General features: G+C 44.5%; 3 protein-coding genes across 10 annotated transcripts in view; 1 reads left to right on the top strand and 2 right to left on the bottom strand.

Annotated features, from left to right (window-relative positions):
• Positions 1-1,883: 1,883 nt before the first annotated feature.
• On the bottom strand, positions 1,884-4,406 carry NDUFA8 (NADH:ubiquinone oxidoreductase subunit A8). Its single transcript, XM_079324535.1, has 4 exons — positions 4,272-4,406; positions 4,024-4,187; positions 2,582-2,747; positions 1,884-2,129 (listed from the first exon to the last, which is right to left on the bottom strand). The coding sequence occupies exons 1-4, from the start codon at positions 4,320-4,322 to the stop codon at positions 1,992-1,994; spliced, it is 519 nt and encodes a 172-aa protein (XP_079180661.1). The 5' UTR covers positions 4,323-4,406; the 3' UTR covers positions 1,884-1,991.
• Positions 4,407-4,415: 9 nt separating this feature from the next.
• MORN5 (MORN repeat containing 5) lies at positions 4,416-20,851 on the top strand. The gene is made up of 5 exons (XM_079324534.1): positions 4,416-4,506; positions 4,833-4,980; positions 5,226-5,337; positions 6,203-6,334; positions 17,395-20,851. The coding sequence occupies exons 1-5, from the start codon at positions 4,460-4,462 to the stop codon at positions 17,487-17,489; spliced, it is 534 nt and encodes a 177-aa protein (XP_079180660.1). The 5' UTR covers positions 4,416-4,459; the 3' UTR covers positions 17,490-20,851.
• LHX6 (LIM homeobox 6) overlaps positions 18,696-22,269 on the bottom strand; it is a 16,390-nt gene continuing 12,816 nt past the window's right edge. For all 8 annotated transcript variants that reach the window (XM_079324521.1, XM_079324522.1, XM_079324525.1 and 5 more), the window contains exon 10: positions 18,696-21,715. In XM_079324521.1, the coding sequence (XP_079180647.1) occupies positions 21,695-21,715 (21 nt within the window). In that variant the 3' untranslated portion in view covers positions 18,696-21,694. The remainder of the gene's footprint in view (positions 21,716-22,269) is intronic.

Here is a 22,269-nt window from a genome sequence, read left to right as displayed (position 1 = left end):
GTTGTACTTTCACCTGCCCACTCCTGCTTGAAACTGAAGAGGGAATCTGGGCCAGCAGACAGTTAATTCTGACATTTAAACCATGATCAGTGTATCATTACTGACCCAAGAGGCTGTAGATTCAGCTGTCAAGAAACAGATGAACAATCTTGAACCTTTGAGGCTTCAGCATAAATCACTTTTTTTTTTTTTTTTTTTCTTACAGTACTAGCCAGCTTAAGGGTGGGGTTCCTATCAGGGTGTTGAAAAAAACTTGCCCCCCTACTTATGAATGTCTTTCTTTTCAGAAGCAATCTAATGGGAAAAAATACTCTTTAATTGTGATTAGGGGCTGACTACTGGAATGCCCATGCCTGTTTATTCCAAAGCAGATGCTCAGCAGTGCAATGGTTCATACAATATGCTGACAATAGTAAGTTATTAACAGAACATGGTAAGATCTAAAAACTCCTGATCAACTGTTGGAGCAGGTCAGCAAAGATCTGATGTGATACGTGTTAACATCCCAGAACAATTTATCCTCCACTCAGCCAAACCTCATTTCACTCACTCAGCTGAATGCAATTAGACCCCAAGCTTGTCCCAGTTCCAGTCTCTGCACAGAAGGGTTATCTTTCCTCAGCAAGACGTGGCTGCTCCGAGATGGTGGCAGTGATCAGCAAGGAGAAACTGCAAAGGTGCAGCACCAGCTCACAGATTTTGGCAAGGAGCTGCTAAAACAGCCTGGTATGTACATTAAAATGCAAACATAGCACCTGCTTTCAGTTTCAGTCAATGCACCCCAGCAGAAAGTAGCAAGAACCCAGAAGCCACACAGTGCACAAGCTATTTTTAGATAAATGTTATACAATTTTCCCTCTAGCTCCATGGATCAGAAACATATGCTGCAGCTATAGAACCATTACAGTTTAATCCCACCTCAAACAAATCTTCTGAGCCTACTAGTTGCAGGCTGCTCAAGAAGCAGAGCACAGTTCCACTCTTTGCCATGGTTCAGGTGAGACAGTCTCACCCAGAGCAAGTTAAACTGCATATTGCTTTGGAAAAACAAGTTCATTGGAATTTTTCTGACCTTTATAAAAAGGTTTTCACTATTGGGTGGAAGTGAATGCAAGACTAGCTTCAACTCCTACAAAAAACATGACTTTCAGATATTGTAGAAAAGACAAATTTTTAAAAGCTCAATAACTCCCCTATCAAAAAGAGCATCACAGTGAAAAATTGGTAAGGATTTTCCCCAAACCCTTTAAGTCAGGGTCTTGAGACAGAATACCAACTCCTTTCCTACACTGCTTAATGGGGAACTAGATCCTTCAGGAGAAAGTTTTTCCTGAAAGGTGTTGAAAATTCAGTACGATTTTGCTGATGATGTAGGTTGTGTTTCCCCAGCAGAACAGTCCAAAAAGTGGAAGTCCCTAACCAATGTTGTATGAGCAGCTGGGAAGCACAACAGGGATCTTTATGGCAGAAACAGCATTGCCCCCATACCTAGCAAATGCCAGATTCCAGTAACCCCTTGCTCCAAGACAGATTTTAGGTTAAACCTCTTCAGGAGTCCCTTGGAAAGAATGCACAATTATCAGTTGCAAGACTAAGGGAAGACATTAATGACTTGTTTGTTCCCAGAGTTTCCTTGATCCATGAGGCAATGTTCTCAGTAAGTAAATCAGGTCTCACGCCAGTTTGTGATTGATGGGGCAGCAGTCAAAGACTGGAACTACGTTTGCACACATGACAGACAATCCTGGTAATCATGATCAACCAGCTGACGTTACTGGTGCCCAGAGGGTCCCAAGGGCTGTGTGACTGCAGAGAGCTCTGAGCAAAACAGGGAAATGCATTGTTCTGGTTGCTATGAGTTTAAAGAAGTCTGCTCAGCCATGTAGTGGTTTGGGGCTCTTTAATTATTAGTGATACCCAGCACACGCCACACAATTTACACGTGCAAGTGCCACATCTCTGCACTTGAGTGAAAGCACAGCCTGCCCACTTCACCAGGACCAGAAAAAGAACCTGCTGCCCAAGGGAGAGGGCTTCAGCTCCCCTTCAGTGCTTGGGTTTGGCTCTGGTCTGGGTCTAGAGTGATAGGCATTCTCAGGCAGAGGACGCTCTGTCTTCACCTTCGTAACCTGGAAAGAAATGCAAAGAAATGACACAACTTCTCACAGGATTTAATAGCCAGGTTGAGTCAGAACTTCAAGGAAGTTCTTCTACCAAGAAGAACCAAACAATAGTAAGGACACATTGTTCAGCTGATGAGAGCTCCTCAATACTTTTAAGAGAAGGGAAGGGAGCAGTGTTTCATCACAACTACAGAGTAGCTCCATGTGAGCATGAGCTTCACTCCTCAAGGACAAGCCAGGAAAAGCAAAAAGCAAGAATTCCATTGTCTAAGAAAAGCACAAGCCTTCTGCAAAAGCAACCCTAGAAAATGCTGCCAGCCTCAACTTCTATTATCCCACAAACTTCCACCGCCGAGTTCCCGAATCACCATCAGGCCAAGAGACGCTGGAGACCTGGTCTGGCCAAAACGTGCATGAAGCAGGGAGAGCAGGATCTGCCCCAGAGGATAAGAAGTTACCTTGGAGAGGTCTCCCAGGCTGGGCCTCACCCAGCCCAGCTTGTTGAGCACGCAGGAGTCGAAGGCAGCCTGCTGCTTGCGGCAGCGGCGCAGCTCCTGCTGGTTGGTGTAGTCGATGCAGCTCCAGTAGGCGGTGAAGGGCTCGGCGCAGTGCGTCCGGATGCTCCTGGGGACACCACAGGCACAGAGCCCTCAGCAAAGCACCCAGCACTGCTCTGCCTCGCTCATGACAACCTCAGCTCGGCCCAAAGGGGGATTTGCAGCTCTGAGATCTCAGCAACATCTAAACCTTCTGTAAAGTCAGTGTTTGATATGAATACCTGTGAAATTCCCAGCGCTGCGGCCACAGTTAATGACAGCAGTAACTGATATGTGGAGGAAGTTTTTGCTGTGTAGGTGTTCACAGCTCCTCCACAGGACATCTTGGTTTTGCCAAATAATTTAGTTACATTCTATGGTGCTCTAATGCTGCCAAATAATTTTGTGTCTAAAGCTCAAAAAGCCATGCTTAGAACAGAGGTTTCAGCGGCTACACTGGAGGTGGACAGGCCTTGAGGTAATTAAATTAGGCTGTTTACAAACAGTACTGGCACATGCCGTGGATCTACATGTTTGGTCAGGAGAGCAGGTGGGGCACCTGCTCAAGCTTTCTCAGTCGTTCACCTGTGAGACAGGGAGGACAGAAAATGCAATGTTCAGGTTGGTTTCCTGGAGTTCATCACACAGATGTAAGGTGCAGCAGCCTCACCACTGCCCTGAGCTCCCAACAAAAACCCAGGCTGCTTGCTCTGGAACAAAGGCAAAAGAGCTTCAAGTGACAGGATAAATTCATGTAAAAATAAGTAAGACAAAACACATGGCCTCTATCCCCAAGAGCTAAAGTTTAAGAAGCAAGTATAAAAGTTTGGAAGGCGGTGATGGCAGCATTTTTAATTAGAATAATGGAATTACAGAATAATTTGGGCTGGCGGGAACCTTAAAGTTCATCTCATTCCACCCCCTGCCATGGGCAGGGGACACCTTCCACTATCCCTGTTTGCTCCAAGCTCCATCCCACCTGGCCTTGAACACTTCCACAGATGGAGCAGCTACAGCTGCTCTGGGCAACCTGTACCAGGGCCTCACCACCCTCACAGGGCAAGATTCCTTCCTGATACCTAATCTAAACCTGCCCTCTGTCAGCGTTAAGCCATTCCCCCTTGTTCTGTCACATCATACCCTTGTCACAAGTCCCTCTCCAGCTCTCCTGTAGGCCCTGCTGGTACTGAAAGTTGCACTAAGGTCACTCCAGAGTATTCTCTTCCCCAGGCTGAAGAGCCGCAGCTCTGGCAGCCTGTCCGCAGAGCAGAGGTGCCCGGCTGGAAGGAGTGACCCACCGCACTGGAGCGACACCGCCAGGCCCGTGGGGCTGCGGCGGAGTCTCCAGGCCGCCGGCCGCTCACCTGAAGAAGTCGATGGCGCACTGGTTCACCTGCCGGCCCTCGCTCAGGCACTTGCGCGGATCCTTCTCCTCCCAGCGGCACAGCATGAACTCCTTGTTGGGCCGGTCGCACTGCGAGCCGTAGTGGTGCGCCGCGGCCTTCAGCACGGCCGAGCTCACCGCCACCTGCGGCGGGGCACAGCGGCCGTGAGGGCGAGCGGGGAAAGCAGGGCGGGGCGGGGAAGGCCCGCTCGGCCCTCACGCACTCACCTCCGGCACATCGAGCTCCTCGAGCGAGGGCACCCGCAGCACCCCGGGCATGGCGGCTCTCCTTGAGCGCCCTCAGCGCCGCCGCGCACCGCGCACGCGCCGCCGCGGGGGGCGGGGCCGGGCGGGAGAGGGGCGGGGCCAAGGCGGCGCCGTTGCCGCGGTGACCGGGACGCGCCGTCGGGGCCATCATGGAGCTGGTGGGGGATCGGTACCTGGGGAGCACCGTGCGCGGCAGGTGGGGCCCGGGGACAGCGGGGGACACGACGGGAGCGGGAAGGGGCACGCGGGGTGCTGGGGACAGGTGGAAGCGGGAAGGGGTACGGGGGGTCCTGGGGGCAGGTGGAAATGGAAAGCACGGGGACACAGAGGGCACAGTGGAGTTCGCAGGGGACACGTGGGACCGAGGGGCCCGACGGGGAGGCGAAGGGAGTACTGGAAAAGCAGGGGAGTCGCGGGTGGCAGATGGGCCATGGGGGCAAAGGGAGGGTCGCGGGGGGCTGGTGGGACCAGGGGGCACCGGCTCCGCGGGGTTGCCACCATCCACCCCGCCGTCTCTTCCAGGATGGAAGGATACGGCTCCTACACGCTGCCCACCGGGGGCGAGTACCGGGGCTGGCTGTGGGACGGCATGTTCCACGGCAAGGGCGAGCTGCAGCTCATCAAAGGCGGCGGGTACCGGGCGCTCTGGCACCGCGGGCGGCCCACGCAGGTACGGCGGGGGGTCACCCCGAGGGGTCTCCGCTGGCACAGAGCCCCCAGGGAAGCTTGGAGGTGAAACGCGGATTCCCGAGCCAAGCCGGTGTTCGACCCCTCGGGCCGGGGGGGCCGGGCTCCACAGGCGGGATTCCCGGCAAAAACGGGCTGGCCCTGCTGCGGCTCTGCCGGTTCAGCCTGCCCCTGGCGATCCGTCCATCCATCACGTTTATTAACTCTGCACTCAAACGTGTTTTGCAGGGGAAATACACTTTTGCAGATGGTCTCGAATTCGACGAGGAAAAATGGCCTTACTGCGATGGCTACGACAGAAGATTTTATACAGAAATCTGTTTGGGTTTTAAACCACCAGGTACTAAATTGCATTTGCGATCCTGAGAGTCTGGAAGGAATTAAACTAACAACTTTGCTTAAGAAAGATTAATTCAGCTACATGAGTAACGTGGAGCAGAAATGCTCTGGCTAATTTCATACAACCCTATGATTCCACATTCCAGAAGAATGTGGACACCACTTTCCACCAGCACAGCCTGGGATGCAGCTCTGCATCCACAGGGCTCTCCTGGAGTGATGACCCACAGGACAGGGCTTTATTATCTGTACCTTTTGACATTAACCCTTTTATAACTTTCACCCTCACTGCATCAGCAGGGTGCTTTTGATACAGAGAAGTTGAGCAAAAACAATTAGTTTGCATCCAGGACAAATGAAGTTTCAAGCATCTGCCCTATGTAGCTTGTTAGCAGATGCCAAAACAGACATTTGTGTTCAGTCTGGTTTTGCTAAAAATTTGTATAATGTTATTATTTTTTGTATTCAAAAGGTGGATTTATAAGGGAAAAAAGTGAGTAAAATCTGTAACATAATACACACAATACATAGAATATTTTAGTGATGACATGGAGTTCTGCAAAGCCAGCGATTCTCTCCTGGCCCCATTTTGGATTTTAGGGTTGGACTTGTAATGCTGACTTGGTGGGCTGAATCACAGCACTGTGAATGAAGAAATCAAAATGATCACTTTTTATCACACAATCTTTGTGTGTGTATTTTTCCATTTTCATTTTCCCCATTGGCAAAATTGATGAAATGTTGTACAAAATTTATTGTGAGGTAACTGTGTTATTTTTATACCAAATGCCGTGGAGATGTACATTAGTTACTTTGATCAAAGGCATAAATTAAAAAAAAAATCAAACCTTGTTTTTCCCCTTCAGGCATTCCTCAGCTTACAAATCTGGATCCTCCCAAAATAATCCCAGAAGGTTGTTATGACTGTGGTGATGGATTCTATAACCCTGAAACCAGAGTAGTTGTTGACTACAAATTCAAGTTTCTGAGAAATGCAGGTATGATTTAACTTCTTCTGCAAGGTAAACTAAAAAGAGTTTATTTCTCATATCTTCTAGGCTGCCTGACTAAAGCCAAAATATAAACAACTCCATGACTTGGTTCTATTATCACTGAGCTAAAATATCTTTAACTTATTTATTTTATCAGTGATTTATGTATCCCCAGAGTCGTACAAATCATATTTTGCAAAATTACAATGAAGCATTCCCAAGTATATATGAATAAATATATTTTATTACTGTTTGGTATGTTAATCTCAGAAAAATCTTCAATCTCTTCTGTTATGATCTCAAGCAAGGGAGTGGTTGTGAGGGGCACATCACTGATCCTGAAAGCTGAGAAGCTCCTTGATGTTCAGTTTATTAAAATGAGTCTGGGTCTTACCTTCCTGACCAGGAAACCTTCACCTTGGAGAGCTGTGTTTGGAGTAGAGTCTGGCAAATACACGGAGAAGTCCCCAGATTAATAAGCCTTGGGGAAAATTAGTTTTTACCAAGCCAAAAGAGAAACTTTTCAAATTAAAAGCCGCAGAATATCCCCAAACAGTTGACACTGGGATAACTAAAAAAAATGTAATCTTCCCTGAAAAAATCTACTTTATGTTCTAGCTGTTTAATCTTTGTGTTTATCACCTTTTCAGCGTAGAGGGTTTTAAAATGAAATTGATTTCTGAAAGCAACCACCCACCCTGCTCTTTTTTTCCCCTCAAACGTCCAAATTGCAAAACCTCTTTTTGGGTTTTTTTTTCCTAGAAAACAGAACATTTCATTTTCAGTGCGCTACAGTTTAACAGTTTTGTTGCTTGGAAACTCAATTTTTCAGCAAATTTACTATTTGTTGAAAAAAAATTTCTGTTCTGCTCTACTTTCAAGAGCTTTTGTGAGTGTGCACAGTGATATTGGAGGAGGGAAGTGGGGGGGGTTTAAATGAATTGGAGATACCATCTGCTATAAAATATACCCTGTGATACATGGCCTGTTTTATAAACGTTGAATAAAAACTGATCTAGATTATTACAAATGGCATTGATCCAAAATACTGGAATGCAGTGGGCCTACTGATGAGGAAGATAAGCAACATGCTTTCCAAAAACACAGGAACCTACACAGATTAGTACAGGAGGGAACGCCTTGGAATTCAATTTATTGTTTTTTAATCTGTTCTTTGAACTCATTGTCCTTTATGACATTTATCTCAAACCCTACAAATTATATCAATCAATATTGGCCCAGCAGCCCGGCGCAGCGTGGGATGGAGTGGAGATGGGCTTTGTGTGGCTCTCCTGGACACAAAAGTTCAAGTTGTTGATGTGAGTGTGAAGAAGGAATGTGTCATGTAGGCCAGACCCTTCCTCTCAAGAACATGAACACAATTGAAAAACCCGGCACTTGTTCAACATCAGAGGAACTCTTGCTGCCCCAGGAGAGATGATTCAGGGCACAGGGCCACTGAAGCAAAGAGAAAAAAAAAAATTAAAAAAAAAAAAAGCCAGCTGTAAGCAGAAGAAACTGAGGAAGAGGCTGAGATGACAGGGAACAGATCCAGAATTACTCCATTATAGGTTGGGCAGGAAAGAGCAGGAAAACCTCCAGGCTTCCAGCCAAGTCTTGAAAGCATCAAAAGCAGATGGTAGGAAGCATTCAGGAAGTTCTTACAACAGCTTGACAGGTTTACCAAAATGACAGTATCTTCCTCAGCCCTGGCAGCAGGCTGCAGGGCTCACCTTTCCCCCCTGTTCTGAAGCAATCCCTGATTGTTCCTGTGTTTGTGGAACCCCTGGGCCCTGGCACAGCCTTGCCTCCATCCCAGAGCAGAGTGGGCACCATGTGAAACTCCTGGGTTTGTTTCCAGCATTTTCCATGGGGATGGAGGATGTGGAGCAGCACAGAAACTCCTGAGGAGCCTGGTGAGCCCTGCACCCTCCAGCTCAGAGCTCTGACACTCATTTTCTCAGAGCTCTCATTGCTGGGCAGTGCAAAGGCCCATCCTGAAAACATAACCAGGCCTGGGGAATGAAATGACAGCAACAGCTTTGTTAGACATTTTTATCTAGCAAAGTTTTCCAAATTCTCATTACAGCCTTGCTCCGTCCCTAAACTCTGTTTCCTCAGGGATGCTCAAATTTCTCTTGATTCTCCATGTGTTCTTCAAGCTTTGCTTTTTTCCAGTTTTGAGAAGTACGTAAAATTGAGCACATAAATAAGAATGGGAAGGCTCATTTGTAAGAGGATATGTTGTTTATTTTTAATAGATACTGGGACCAGGCTCCTGTTTCACCAGGAGTATTCCTCTTTTTTTTTACCCCCCCCAGAAATAAAACTCCTGGCACCTTTGTAACAGAGTTTGGTCAATAGAAAGATCGGAAGATTTCCCAGTTTTTTAGTGAAAAGTAGAAACAAGATATTATTTTTAATGCAAAGCAGAGAGGCACAAGAAGAGCTGTGACAGTCAGGTTTTAGGCCTCTGAATATCCAAAAATCCCATAACTTTCAAAAAGAAAATACTATCAAAAAACCCAGGAAATTTTTTATACTGAGATGGAAAACATCTCAGGAGATTGCCTGGGTCACCTGTCTTGATGAAAAGCAAAGATATTTCTGATGAAAATTGCCTTGATTCTCCTGTGGTTTTCACAGGGATAGGTTAAATAATATAAAACACACTTTTCCTTGTTCTACTATGAGAATATTTCTTCTACTATTTTCATATTTCTTCTTCACATTTAATTAGTGTGGTGCATAGGGAAACTTCCTGTAGTGCACTCAATATTACCTGAAATATATTTGTACCTCTTCCTATAATTCAAGAGAATAAAGACACAAAATCTGCCTTTTTACTCAGAGCTCAGTCAGGGAACTGAGTTAAGAGCAGGATTAGGTCCAGAAGACCAGGACAAGTGTCTTATTAAGAGGGGATTTGGTGTTGCTGCAGTCCCAAGCCAGCCAGCAATCAGCATTTCTACAAGCCTTAAAGTCTTGTGAAAAGCAGCAGGAAAAATCCTGCTGCTCCAGGACTCATTATCAGCTGAAAAGGTTAAGATTCAAGAACATTATTTTTGAATAGTTCAGAGAAGTCTGGGGTCAGAACATCTGAGGCTCCTTGGTTGTGAGGCTGGCCTGACTCCCTGGCCAAGGGGGAAAAACCATTTTAATTCTAAGACTTAATAATCACAGACTTACAGTTTCTCACTTTGTTACCTTGGGATGGAGGCTCTCATGCCTCATTTCTTGAACTGAAAGAACTAAGAAGTGCAAATATTTTGGAGAGTCAGCATCGATATGTTCAACCATTTCAGGTTTATCCAAGTCCACAAATCCATGAGAGAAATCTCCTACATTTGGACTTTTTTTTTCCCCCTCACAATTCAGATCTGACTTGCACCGAGTGCTTTTTGGGAAATGTAGACTTTGACTTGTCTGAAAAATGCAGTTGAGAAACAGCCATAACCACTCAATAATCGCTCAGGGTAATATTTCTATACCTACCCTCATGTACCCCAAATACATGCAGATGTTTGCGTGCTCTTTCTCAGAAACTACTGGAGAATTGGGTGTGGGATGAGGACCTGGCAATTTTTCAGGCCTGGAGTATTTCTGGAAAAAAGACAGCAAATTTAACTTCGAGTCGACTGTGGTGCAGGAAAAAAAAAGATTGACTGCACTGAGGGATCATGCATGGAGTTTTATTCCCTGTTCTTCTTTGAAATTGCCCCTTCTGCTGATGGAGGGAGTGGATGAACAGCCTGATTCCAGGCTGGTCCCCTAGTCATTGCCTAAGAATGTACAAGTTGTTTTGGCAGATGCCCTGAGCAAGGAGAGGAAAGCCCCAGCAATACACATACAGAGGGAATATAGTATTTTTGTTCAAATGAATTTAGTTTCCCATAGATTTAAATGTCTACTTGTAAGGCACGACCATTTAATCTTTTGTACATTTGTTTCTTTTTTATTTGACTTAAGATACTGAATTTAGATGAGGTTTAGTTCCTACATATTGAAACTCTTAAAAGCTCTTCAAATAATTGTTCTTTGGATACTTGTTAGGCTAAAGAAATCAGTTTTGATCGGCAGTAAAAGTTCATGCTATTTTAAGTGCAATGCTATAGCTATTTTCTGTTGTATATTTAATCATTTTGAATTATATGTCATGTAAAAGATTTTAGCTCTGGGGCATTTGCCAGATGGCTGATTCTGCATTTCACACAACAAAAGAAATAATGTTTGTGTAAAGCTCTTAAAAATAGTTGGTAATCAGTATATTCTACAACGAATAGGATCCAGACCTGTTTGGAAAAAACCCCCAGCTTTTGCAGAAATTAATTTAGAGGATTTGGTCTCTACCTCTGGGCTCTGAACAAAACAAATTGTGTCTATTGTTTGCTGATTTTGTAACATTTAACAAGTTAACTGGATTGTAAATTTTACTCATTTTTATGTTAAATGCCTGTTTATTGCAATCCATTGATCTTTTTCTCTTTACTTTGGCTGACAAACTTATTTCTGAGAGCAGGGTTGTAAAGCAGAGAGCCAATACTGCTCTCCATTTACACAAGTAGAGCACACAATGAGAGTAGCCCTTTGCTTTTCTTGCAGCAGCTGGAGTGCTTGTCCTTTTCTGCTTGTCCTTTTTACTGCTAATTCCTCTTGCTGGCCTCTTTGATTCATATCCCTCCAAAATACCACTGCAAAAATATTTTCTCTCTCTGCCATGGCATTCAGCTTCTTCTCTTTGCCCACAAGGCTCTACAGAGCTACCTACAAATTCACCTTTTGGTCTTGTCTCCTCCATCACCACATATTTTTTTCCCTTTCATCTAGTTCCAAGACAGGTTTTTTGCCACATTCAATTCTAGTCTTCTGGTATTTGCTTTCCAGACTCTGAGGAAGTCAAAAGCTTTGAAAAATATTACATCCAGAAGAAGGTCTTTGATCTGCATCTCCAAAGTGTCACATACCTACCTCTTCCTATTATTTAGTTTGTTAGCTTTTGTCCCAATGTCAGAGCTCTGGATCTAAATAATCCCCAATGCTTAACAAATAAATGAATTTAGGAGCCAAATCTCAGCAGAAGGAGAGGCAGAACTCTGGCAAGTATCAAGTGGGACTGCTGAGTGGGCAAGGCAAATGGCTGAGCAATGAAGATGGCAGAGAGAAATTGAGTTTACTTCATTTAAAATGAAGATCCCAGGCTCCTACGAGAAGCTGGGGTGGTTTTCTTACCCTTTTTTTAAATTTATTTACTCTACCCATCATATGCTCTTTTTGTATCTTTTTATATAGAAATGTGTGAAGATCAAGCACATTTTGGATGTCATTGCAAAATTCATACATATGTCTTTCACAGTGTTGAAGTCTGCTCAGGTGACAGACAGAGATACTTGGAGACTTCTCATCTGAGCAACCAAAAACATTTTTAGATTAAATTTGGCTTCCATGGTTTTAATCTGAAACATCCTCCATTCAGCAAAATAGATTATGAACCAACATAATTTATATTCCAGACTATAGCCAGCAGTGATAATATTAACATTTGCATCATGATGTAAGTTACTACAGTAATTTCAGTAGCTACAGCTTTTGCAGATATATTGTTCCTTCTGGTTTCCTGGCCTTATCTTTTTGAAAACTGTGGAAGTTTCAATTCTAAAGAACAGCATGCCAAGAATAACACCTTTGTTTGGGTGCTAACCATCCTATTGTGAATCCATTAAATAGGTTACTCACAAGACTTATAGGCACTTACATTCAATATACAGCTCATGTGGAAACAACTTTTACAAGAGATGGAAAGTTCATTTGGGGGCCATTTTGGAATGACAGTAATTAAAAGAGAATGGAAGGGTGAGAATTGGTGGGTGGAAGCAAAGGTTAATTGAAAACATATTTTCCGTTTTCTTGCCAGCCTTGATGTTGGTGGGGTCAGGTGCAGTAAGGAAAGGGGTGGTGGGGACCCGGAGGGGGCAGTGGAAATGGAAGGGGTGTGCCAGGCAGAGCCCAGGGGCTGAGATGCTATCACATGTCATTGTGATTGTGCACTGGAAGAACATGATAAACGGCGCTGCGGGTGCTGGGAGGAGCCAGGGATGTGAAAGAATTCGGTGATATTGTTGTTTACAATGGGCTGCTGTGCTTGGCCCTCTGCAAACCCAGAGGAAGCTCAGCTGCTGCTCGAGGATGCTGTGCTGGGAACACACCCTTCCATGGGCATGGAGAGCTCTGGGCAGGGCTGGGGCTCTGGGTGCTCCCTGTCCTGGTGGTGGCACATCCATTCCCTCCTGGGCTCTCACATCTCACAGAGGAGTGACACCCTCTCACATCAGGGCACACAGAGGGGTGACACCCTCTCACATCTCACAGAGGGGTGACACCCTCTCACATCACACAGAGGGGTGACACCCTCTCACATCAGGGCACACCAAGGGGTGACACAGCCTCTAAGACATCAGGAACACACACAGCTACAAAGACCTATTGCAGTCAGACAAGGTTTTTAGGGTGAACAATGCACTTTTTCCCTGTTCAACCCACTGGGTATTCTCATTTCAGCAAAATTCTTGGTGGTTTCCTGAGAAAGCAAAAGTTAAGAGAAGCCTCCATGGCAATGCTGCCAGTGCTGTGAGTCTCAGCTCTGGGCCATGGCAGGCACCTAAGCATGCAGAGTCCTCAGAAGTCTCTCACAGCTGAGCTTTCCATAAGCAGCACAGAAACATGATAGTTTGAAGCAAATAATTCTAAACTTTGCAATATGCATTTAATATAGCAAGATTAAACGCACCTAAATTACAGTGTGTTTTCATGTCATCCCTTGGAAGCACCCTGAAGCAAGGCCACCCTGAATTTTCAGCTGTTTCTAATCCCAGTTGAGAGATAAATCTGGAGTGTGGTATTTGGGGAAATCTCTTCTGCCACTACTTTTAGCCTGAACATGGGAAAGGAGGCAAGTGGCTTCATTTTGCAGAAAGCAGAAATCCACTGATTTAAGTGGGCTGCAGTTTGAGCTCACTGTGGAATACACCTAACATTGGTTGTGACACCTATTTGGACTTTGCTGACATTTGGAACTTCCCCTAAATCCCCCCAAAACAAGGCAGAAACTTGCCAGTCAATATTTGGTGAGAAGAACCAATTTTGAAACAGGCTACTTATAGGAACACATTAGAGCAAACAGCTTTAGCTGGGTTTAATTTACCTAAAGAGCCTCTCCAGAGTGACCTGCTGGCCCTGTGGACAGTGTCCAGAGGAGATCAGGAGGACTTGCACCTCTCTCAATCCCTATTGTGGGCAGATGCTGTTTCTGGGGACCAGTTGTGCAGGTGGCTGCCAGGGTTGGCTCTGTGTGCCTCTGCCTGATAATGAAAACAGCCTGAATTAATCACAAAAATAACAGAGAGCTGTCCCAGTGTGGGCTGGCTGAGGATCTCACCCACAATATTCAAGATATATTTAGTGAGTGCTAGAAACTGATCTCATTTTTGATTGAGACACAAGGAAATAATTCTAGAGCTCATCAATTACAATCTTTTGCTGTTTCAGTTTCAAGATTCCAATAATATGCCATGATAATAATGATAATATTTCACTGACTTTGGAACAAATAACTGGATAACATTTACTAACTGCACAGGGATACACCAGACTGCAGTGAAATGCTCAAACAAAGCTTTTTTTCCTTTACCTTCAAACACCAGCATGGTTAGTCCTTTTTCAGTAAAGTCTGTTCCATCACTGTTTATTCTACTGAGGAAAATCTAAAAAAATGGATAAACTTGTAAAGATAAATATGCTGACACAAAATTCAGCACACCACACGAAGAACCCCATTCTACCTAATTGTGCACAGGGTGATAATTTAGCACTGATTAAAGAGTTTGTATTTTTTTCAAATCTTTTTTAAAAGGAAAATTACTTCTGAAGGTGAAGATGTGCTTAGACAATCATATTAACATATTCAAACAATTGCAATTTGCAAAATAGTAATTACAACTCACTATCTGGTAGCATTAATCAAACTTCAAGGTTTAATTCCATTTTAAATATTGATGAAATGTGATTCTCCAATCTAACCCTGGTGTTGCAGGGTTATGGAAGCAGCCAGTGGCAGAAAAAGAGGAACGTGTAGTTAACAAGCAGCTGCCACAAAGAAGGATCGGCATCTGTGATTTAAATTGTTAGCTGCACAGTCAGGTAGAGTGTAAAAAGGGTAGTCAAGAGGCTGTTAAGTCCATTGCTGCCAATTACTAACAATCAGGGAGGAGCTTTAAGACTTGTTCAGTACAATAAACCCAGTTTGTCTTGTTTCAGGGGTTACTACTGAAGAGGTTGCAGCTGCACTGATTCAAATAGCCCTAAAACTACAGTAATTATCAACCAGTCTTCTTTAGTGTAGCAAAAGTATGTTTTACCATAGCTTAACTCTTTACATTCTAATATTTCCCTGCCTCCTCTCCCATAGCCAGCCCTGGACCCATTCTCATCCCCTGGGCTGTTGTTCTTCTTCCTATCCTGGACCAATTCTTTAATTTCCCCTTCCCTAGACCAAGGAGCAGTTGTACATCTCACTGGGCTGGATGGCAGTTCTGGGGGTTTACTTCGTGTTGAGTGATTACATCTGTTTTTCCTTTTCATACACAAAGTTGAAATTCTCATTGGTCAATCAGTTTTTACATCTGCTTAAACTACATGCAGGTTAAGCAGGGCTTATGAGCACATATTTAATTTGCATGGGCTCAGATCACTGCACAAACCAAGACATTTTGGAATCAGTCTGGAAGGGCTGAGATATCCTTGGAGTGATTTGTCCTGGGTGCTTTCCTAGGTCAGGAATTCCCAGTGCAGAACGAGACAATCTGGGCAAACCAAGGGCATGCTGGAAACCTGTGAAACCAAGTTAGCATCTGCCTTTCTTGGTGCTTGTACCCTTGATGCTCAGCTGAGTGAGGCTGTCAGAGGCTCACACAGACTCAGGCTGGTTATTTCCAGCACTCAGGTGAGCCAGGTGTGCCCAGCTTCCAGCCAGACATGGTGATGCACAGCATCTCTTTAAGTTTTCTTCTTCCTTCACCTTGACAGAAACAGACAAGTTTCCTTTTTATGCAATCATTACAAGCTCAGATAAACTTTTTTTTTTTTTTTTTTTTTGAGTTATGGCAATTCCAGCTAAAACCACAGAGCCACAGAGACTGGACAATATCTGTCACAGGCTCACGTGATCACATCTGCAACACCTAGTGCATAGAACAAAAGCCAGCACATTGATTATGGCTTGGATGTTGTTTTTAAGAAAGCTTTGTGGACCACATTTGCATTCCTGTTGCAGCCCTCAGTGGAATCTGCCTGTGAGGATTGCATGGTCTTTATGCAAGATTCTGTGCTCATGTTTTTAATTTCTCTTTTAGCAGATTTTTTTTTTCAGCATCTTATTTTCTCCTACTTTACACCCGAGTTAGAAATGTACCATTAACAGGATATTTTGTTATAGATCTGTGGATCTCTAACGAATTAAAAAAATACAGTGAAGCACGGGAAGAGATGAACTTAGCTATTTTATCCAAATTACAACCATTTTCCAGTCATTAAAACAAGCACCTTGGCACCTTTCCTCCCTCCACCAGGAGCTGAGTGTGAGCAGCACCCTGAGAGAAAAGGGAGAACAGCATGGGGAGGAAAAAAAAAAGAAAAAAAAAAAAAAGAAGAAGAAATAAAAAGAGAATACAAAGCTTGACTCACAAGCCACCACAGTCAAGAGGATTAAACCCCAAGCTTGACAACTTGTGCATCAGAATCTGTCACATACCTCTCTGGGAACTTCTTAGCTTCACACTTCACTCCCAGGATCTTTCTACCCTTTGCATTTCAAATGCTCCTCTGTGCTTTAACATAAAGGTACAACTCCACAATGAAAAGGTCTCCATGAAAATTTGACTCCTAAAGAAGCAACATGCTTCTTTTTCCTTTTTTATTTTTTTTTGACCTGCCTAAGCAGGGTGCTCAGCAGGGTGAATAAATGGTCACACACCCCTCAGCTCCATCCTCCTCCCAATCATCTGCTCTTGTACATAACAAGGGCTGCCACAAACCCTCAAAATTAAGATTTTTGCAACGTCACAAGCAGCTAATATGAATCTGTTAAGACAGTGGTAAACACAAGAAGCAGCTCGAATATAGTTCATTTATATAAAAATAAATGCAGGTATTGTTGTAAATAATACTTCGATTTTTTTTTCCCCAAAGCTTTTTGAAGTTTGTTTTTCCTGGTTTACTACACAAATTTCTTTCCTTCTACACAAACACAAAGGAAAAGGCTGCAGAACAGTTTTTGGAGACAAGACTATTTAAATCCCTGAAATTAAGAAGCCACAGCTTAACATTCACTAAGCTATTTTTTTGTAAATCATGCAGAAAATTACTATTCAAACTTTGCTGGTCAGTTGTTTTTTCCTATATTGTCTTTGCTTTTATTTTCTTTCCACACTGTCATTATGCTCTCAGAATAAATACGACAGACATGAATACTAACAAGGGACACAGGAGTTGGTCTAAAATATCTCTCAGCCACTGCATCAGCTTATCAATACCTGCCACAACATTCATCTCAAAAACAGCATGGAAAGAAAAGCTGTAAGACAAGAACCTGGCATTTTACTGTACATTTTTCTTTAGCTTCACATTTTATAAAATGACAAGCAACACAGGTAGAATATTTTAAAAATGCCTATCTTAATTTGTAACAGTTTCAACATTTCCCCTGCATATTTTGCTCAAAAAGGCAAAATTTAAAATCTATACATGTAATCTTGGTTAACCCAAGCTAAGCTTATCAAACAGATGAATAATCAATCCTTGCCATGCACCCAGTAGCTCCTGCCTTAACAAATTCCCACACAACAGCACAAATCTTTTAAACAAACAAACAAAAAAAAAAAGTGTTCTAAGAGATACCAACGGCTAAAAAATGGATTTATATTCCAAAGTAAAAATGGCTTGTTTGAGCTGGACCCCAGGGATGCAAGAGCAGATCTGCCAGGGGGATATTGAAGTTTTTTTTCTCTCCCTTTCAGACAATGATGAGCACGAGTGGATCCTCCGGAGCTGCCGGAGAGCCTGGGACATCCCCATCGAGCACAAACCAAAGCCAGCACACAGCTTCTCCTGACAATATCCCAGCAAAGCAGGCAGTCTGACTCACAATAAATGCCATTTGTCCTCCTGGATTCGTCTCACCCTTTCCCTCGACAGGAATATAATCTTCCTGTCATCTTTGTCAGCTCAAAGAAAAATGGAAATAATCATTTAATCAGTCATGCTGAGCAAAAGCCACGGCAAAAAAGCTGACTGTACTCACAATAATATTCCTGAGAGGTGTGCAGTGTAGTATGTATAAACATTATTAAGCCTGAAAACAATTTGTTAAAAAGAGTGCCTCAGATTCGGTGTTGAAGTCATTCAAATCCATCTTAATCAACATTATTTTCCCAGATTTTAGTTAGCTGTCCTGGTGAATTCCTTTCCTCTCTTTTTGCTCAGTACTTTGATATTGATTGATCATTGTAATAATGTACACCAGAGGTATTCTTTAATGACGGGTTTGCTAACTAGGAAATTATATCCATTTACTACGAACGTTTGTTGAACTCTCCTGAAGCCAGAGTTTAACAAAATAATAAAAGAGGAAAACTGGGTGGGTTGCTGCTTGATTAGTAAGCCAGAAAGTATTTAAAAATAAAATAAAATGGAATTACATCATTTTCTGGATGTAAGTGCCAGCACTTCTACTTGCATTAACTTTATTTATTACACAAATAAGACATTTACAAAGCACAACATTAAAAGTATGTAACAAAACAGACATTGGTTTTACAAAAAGTGCTTACAATTTTGTTTTACTTTTTTAAAATAAATATTAGTCTTGACTGTCCACTCATTCAGAGAAAAAATTTTTAACCATTGTAGCCAAGACATGCAGAATTGCAACATGCTACAACAAAATGATTGGCAGATGAAATAAAACTGGTGTTTAGTTGGCATCCTACAGATAAATCACTGATAGTAGTGCAGGATTGGTTCCCACTCCCTGCCCCAACGAGTGAGTTCTGTAAGCACCTTCAGCATTGGGTTAACCAGCATGAGCCAGAAAAAAATCACTGGTGATAAAACCTGAAACCATCCCACTTCCAGAGCTGAGCTCTGTTAGTCTCCTTATTAACCTGCAGTGAAGAGCCTTTCACTGGCTGTCCTCAGTGGATTCTGTCTGCAAAAGGGTTTGTAAATAGCAACTGGAAAAGTTTAGTGCGTGGAGTCTGCATTGCTGCACCAGAACCCATCTGGCAATTACTGAATAAACTAAGAAAATGAGAATGACTTTAATTTTTTTTTTTAATCCACAAACAGGAGATGAATGCAAATGACCTGAGATAAGGTTTGGTTCAGTGGCAACAGTCAGTGTGAAATATGTTGTGAAACAATGTATTGAATAAATTAGAAGATTTCTTACATTCTTGGTACAGTTGAGTATTTTCCATACACATAATTAGCTCTAAAACTGCACAAGCTGAATTGCTTCCAGTTTTTGCAAACAATTTGGGCTTAATATAAACAGAGCCTGATTTCTGAATTAGCAAAGCTGCTCCTGGCTACTTATGGGGGGAAGTGCCCCGAGCACAGTCTGTGGTGAGCCCACATCCCTGGAGAGGAGCACCTACATTCCCTCAGCCCCTGCTGTGGTGGGTACCAACCCTTGGATATCCAGGACATTGCACAAGTGGGGTTTTATCTGATCAAGTTGGTATTTAGCAGATATATATTTCATAGTTTCCCTTTCGTTGCATTGCCAAGACAGAAGGGAGAAACACATCAAGTGCTTTTCTCCCTCAACAGAGCAGTTGTGGCAGTCTCAGAGACTGGGGGATGTCAGGGAAAGTTAGAGCCTGAAGTCTCTCCTTCAGTGTCAAATGGAATAACTGCCCATTCCTTTATGACACTAATTCCACAGCTAAATGGTCAGTAGGATGTGCAAGCACAAATGGAGAACAAAGTCAGGCCCTGGTGACCCCCCAGCCCCCACGAGCATCTCAAGGCTGGCACATGGACACAGCAACCACCTCAACCTGTGATGACAAACACTCACCAACAGCCAGCCAAGGGAACACCCTTCCTTCCTCATTGCTCATCCTCAGAAACAGCTGCACCTGCTGCACCCAGAGCAAGGTGACTGTCCCCTCCCCAAGGGACACCTCTGAGAGGTGGTTCCAGTCAGGTCAGGCATGTGGGAGCACCTTGTCTCTGCTCACACTCTGGAAATGGTCACTCACACATCAGGAGGTGATAATAATGTTTTGTGGACTTAATTCCCCTCTCTCCTTTCTAAGGTCACCTTGAGTTGGGAATAGAGCTGCTGGCTGCAGTTTGTCAGTACTGGCCCAACTGTCAGAGGTAGTACCATCACCCTTTAACATGCACACACAGAGAGTGTGTGCATGTGTGGATTTCTTCCAACCAATATCAATGTGTGCTTGTACTCAGTTACTTCTCAAACCAAGAGATCTCAGTGGCCACCTCAGCAGATGTCCCCAAGCCACTCCTGGAGCGTTCCTGTGGTTCAGCTGGAGCCACGTGCCTGGCTGCTGGTGTCACACAGAGCTCAGGGACACGGCAGGAGAGGCTCCCCACGTGTGCAGTATGGGCTGGCCAGGGCAGTGGGATGGTTGCCCACCCAGCCCATGCCACAGATTGATCCAGGATCTCCCAGAGGGGAAAACACGTGGATCTACAGTTCCAATTAAAACCAAGTGATGTAACAGATGATTCCCATCTCCTGCTCCTCGGGCACGGTTCAGTCACATCCCTCACTAGCTGTGGCTCAGGGTAGGCTTCACATTCTTGGAGGAGCAGCCTCACAGACACTTCACAGCAGGGCTTGTGGAGAGAGGTTTTGTTACAGACCTGCTCTTGGCTCGGTGCAAACTGAGAAGGGCTGGCAGAGGTCACTTGTTTACTTTTCGTTATTACCATCAATGAAAGATCACTTTGGAGTCCTTTTCCTGACTTGGGGCCAGACTGCTGAGCACTTCCTTTGCTGTTGCAGTGAGCCCAGCTGTTCTCCTGGGATGCACCCTCATCCCAGGGCCTGGCAGGACTGACAGCCATCCCCCAGCAAGGGAGAGCAGGAGGGCAGAGGGGACCAGAGTGATGCTGCCAGACAAAGGATGATGCCATCCCCTTGCTGTCCACTTGGCTAGAGATGGTTCCTGCTGGCCTTATTGTGGCTTTCACCTTTTTAACTGGTTCTACAGTTTCTACCCAACTCTTTCCACTGACTGAACTTGAGTCCACAGCAGGGCAGAACATTTCTACACCTTTATGGCCACCTTCCATTGAGCATTTCCCAGTCCCAGAGTATGGATTGTCTGAGAGTTTTCTGTAGGTACATTCTGAAATCACCCATTTGTGATCCAATATGACTCCAAGGAAATAAAGTAGCTTGTTAATAAAGAACGAGAGCAAAAAACTTTAAAAAAACTTAAAAAAAAAAAAAAAAAAAAAAAAAAAAGATTTGGCAGATGGCTGTGAGAGGAGAGAGATATTCAGTGTTCTAAGAACAAGTCAGCAATCAAAAACTTCAGGGTGCTAAACCTGGCTCTGCCACCAACCCTCATGGTTCCTCTCAGTTTAGGATATCTCTGCTTCCCCTCCTATAAAACGGGGGGAAAAACACTAAGATTTACTTACCTTTGAGTGATCAAAGGACATGTGATTCTAAAGCACTTTGAGGAGGAAGAAAAACTGCCTATTTCCAGCTGGCATCATGTTTTCCACTCAGTGGAGTCTCAGCTACCTGCGAGTTTGGCTCAGGAAGGTCTGTCTATATATCGAGTTGCTGAGCCAAAAAAGCCAATTTCAGATTTCACACATGCGAGTGGAAAGAAGGAGGGATGTCCAGGAACTGCTTCAACTGGTGCAAAAAGAGAATCAGGCCAAACCACATGAATTCCTCCTTCCTTTGTGTTCAGAGGGGATCATCGAGCCCCCTGAGACTCAGCGTGTCCTGGGTTGTTCATATTCCCACGGGTTTGGGAGCAAGACTTGCAAGCACAGTAGAGTCACCAGTTCTGTGTCTGGCACTGCCTTGGAGAGACTCACGGTCATTCTACAAGTCCACAAGAAACAAGTGTAAAATGTAACTGTGCACTCAACACACACATACACAGAGTGTCGCTGGAGGAGCGGGAGCTGCTCAACGGGAGATCAGAGAGCTGGGCTGAGCCTGCGGCCGGGCTGGGGCAGCTGCGGGGCTGGCGCTGGGTCACAGCTCGGGGCAGCGCTGCTGGCAGGGCGTGGGCAGCCCAGGAACCGTCCGAGCCGTCAGTACTGGAAGAGGATCACCTGGGGGGAAAACGGGAGCGTCAGCACAGAGCCTGGCATGGCAGCACAGACACAGGAAACCCCTCTGTGCATGAGCTCTGTGCCCAGGAGCTGCCAGCCCTGCCAGGGAAGGAGCCCAGGGGGGAGGTGACTGTGGCAGAGGGGCACCACACCTTGGGCTGTGAAACCAAAACCTGGCTGCACCCAAAACCAGCAGCTCACTCATCTGTCCTGTGATACAGCAGTACCAGGAAAGACAAAGCATGACCAGCAGTGCTGAGTGCCCAGCTCACTCGCTGATCAGCACAGGCTCCCCTCCAGCACTGCAGTGCAGCCCCTTCCCTCCTGCAGGTCACTGCTCAGATCTCACCAGCCACTGCACTGGGCTCCTGAGAGGAGAATGGGGTGCCCCACACACAGAGGGAAACACACACTCAGACGTTAAATGTGTTTTCCCAGGACCTCAGCTATCTCTGCTTTAAAAATTTTTGGATGTGAGGAAAAAAAAAAACTACTTCAGTTTCCAGGAATTTAACACGCAAGTGATTGTTTAGAAAAAGAGCTGGTTGGGGGGC

This window comes from Erithacus rubecula, assembly GCF_903797595.1.
Source record: "Erithacus rubecula genome assembly, chromosome: 21".
Classification (NCBI taxonomy): Eukaryota; Metazoa; Chordata; class Aves; order Passeriformes; family Muscicapidae; genus Erithacus; species Erithacus rubecula.
This window is presented reverse-complemented; position numbering and strand designations above follow the sequence as displayed.

Coding starts and splice junctions, on each gene's coding strand:
- NDUFA8 (XM_079324535.1), bottom strand. CDS start 4,322: ATGCCCGGGGTGCTGCGGGTGCCCTCGCTCGAGGAGCTCGATGTGCCG. Junction 4,188..4,271: donor AGGAGCTCGATGTGCCGGAG/GTGAGTGCGTGA, acceptor GCCCCGCCGCAG/GTGGCGGTGAGCTCGGCCGT. Junction 2,130..2,581: donor GCCTGGGAGACCTCTCCAAG/GTAACTTCTTAT, acceptor ATTTCTTTCCAG/GTTACGAAGGTGAAGACAGA.
- MORN5 (XM_079324534.1), top strand. CDS start 4,460: ATGGAGCTGGTGGGGGATCGGTACCTGGGGAGCACCGTGCGCGGCAG. Junction 4,507..4,832: donor GGGAGCACCGTGCGCGGCAG/GTGGGGCCCGGG, acceptor CGTCTCTTCCAG/GATGGAAGGATACGGCTCCT. Junction 6,335..17,394: donor CAAGTTTCTGAGAAATGCAG/GTATGATTTAAC, acceptor TCTCCCTTTCAG/ACAATGATGAGCACGAGTGG.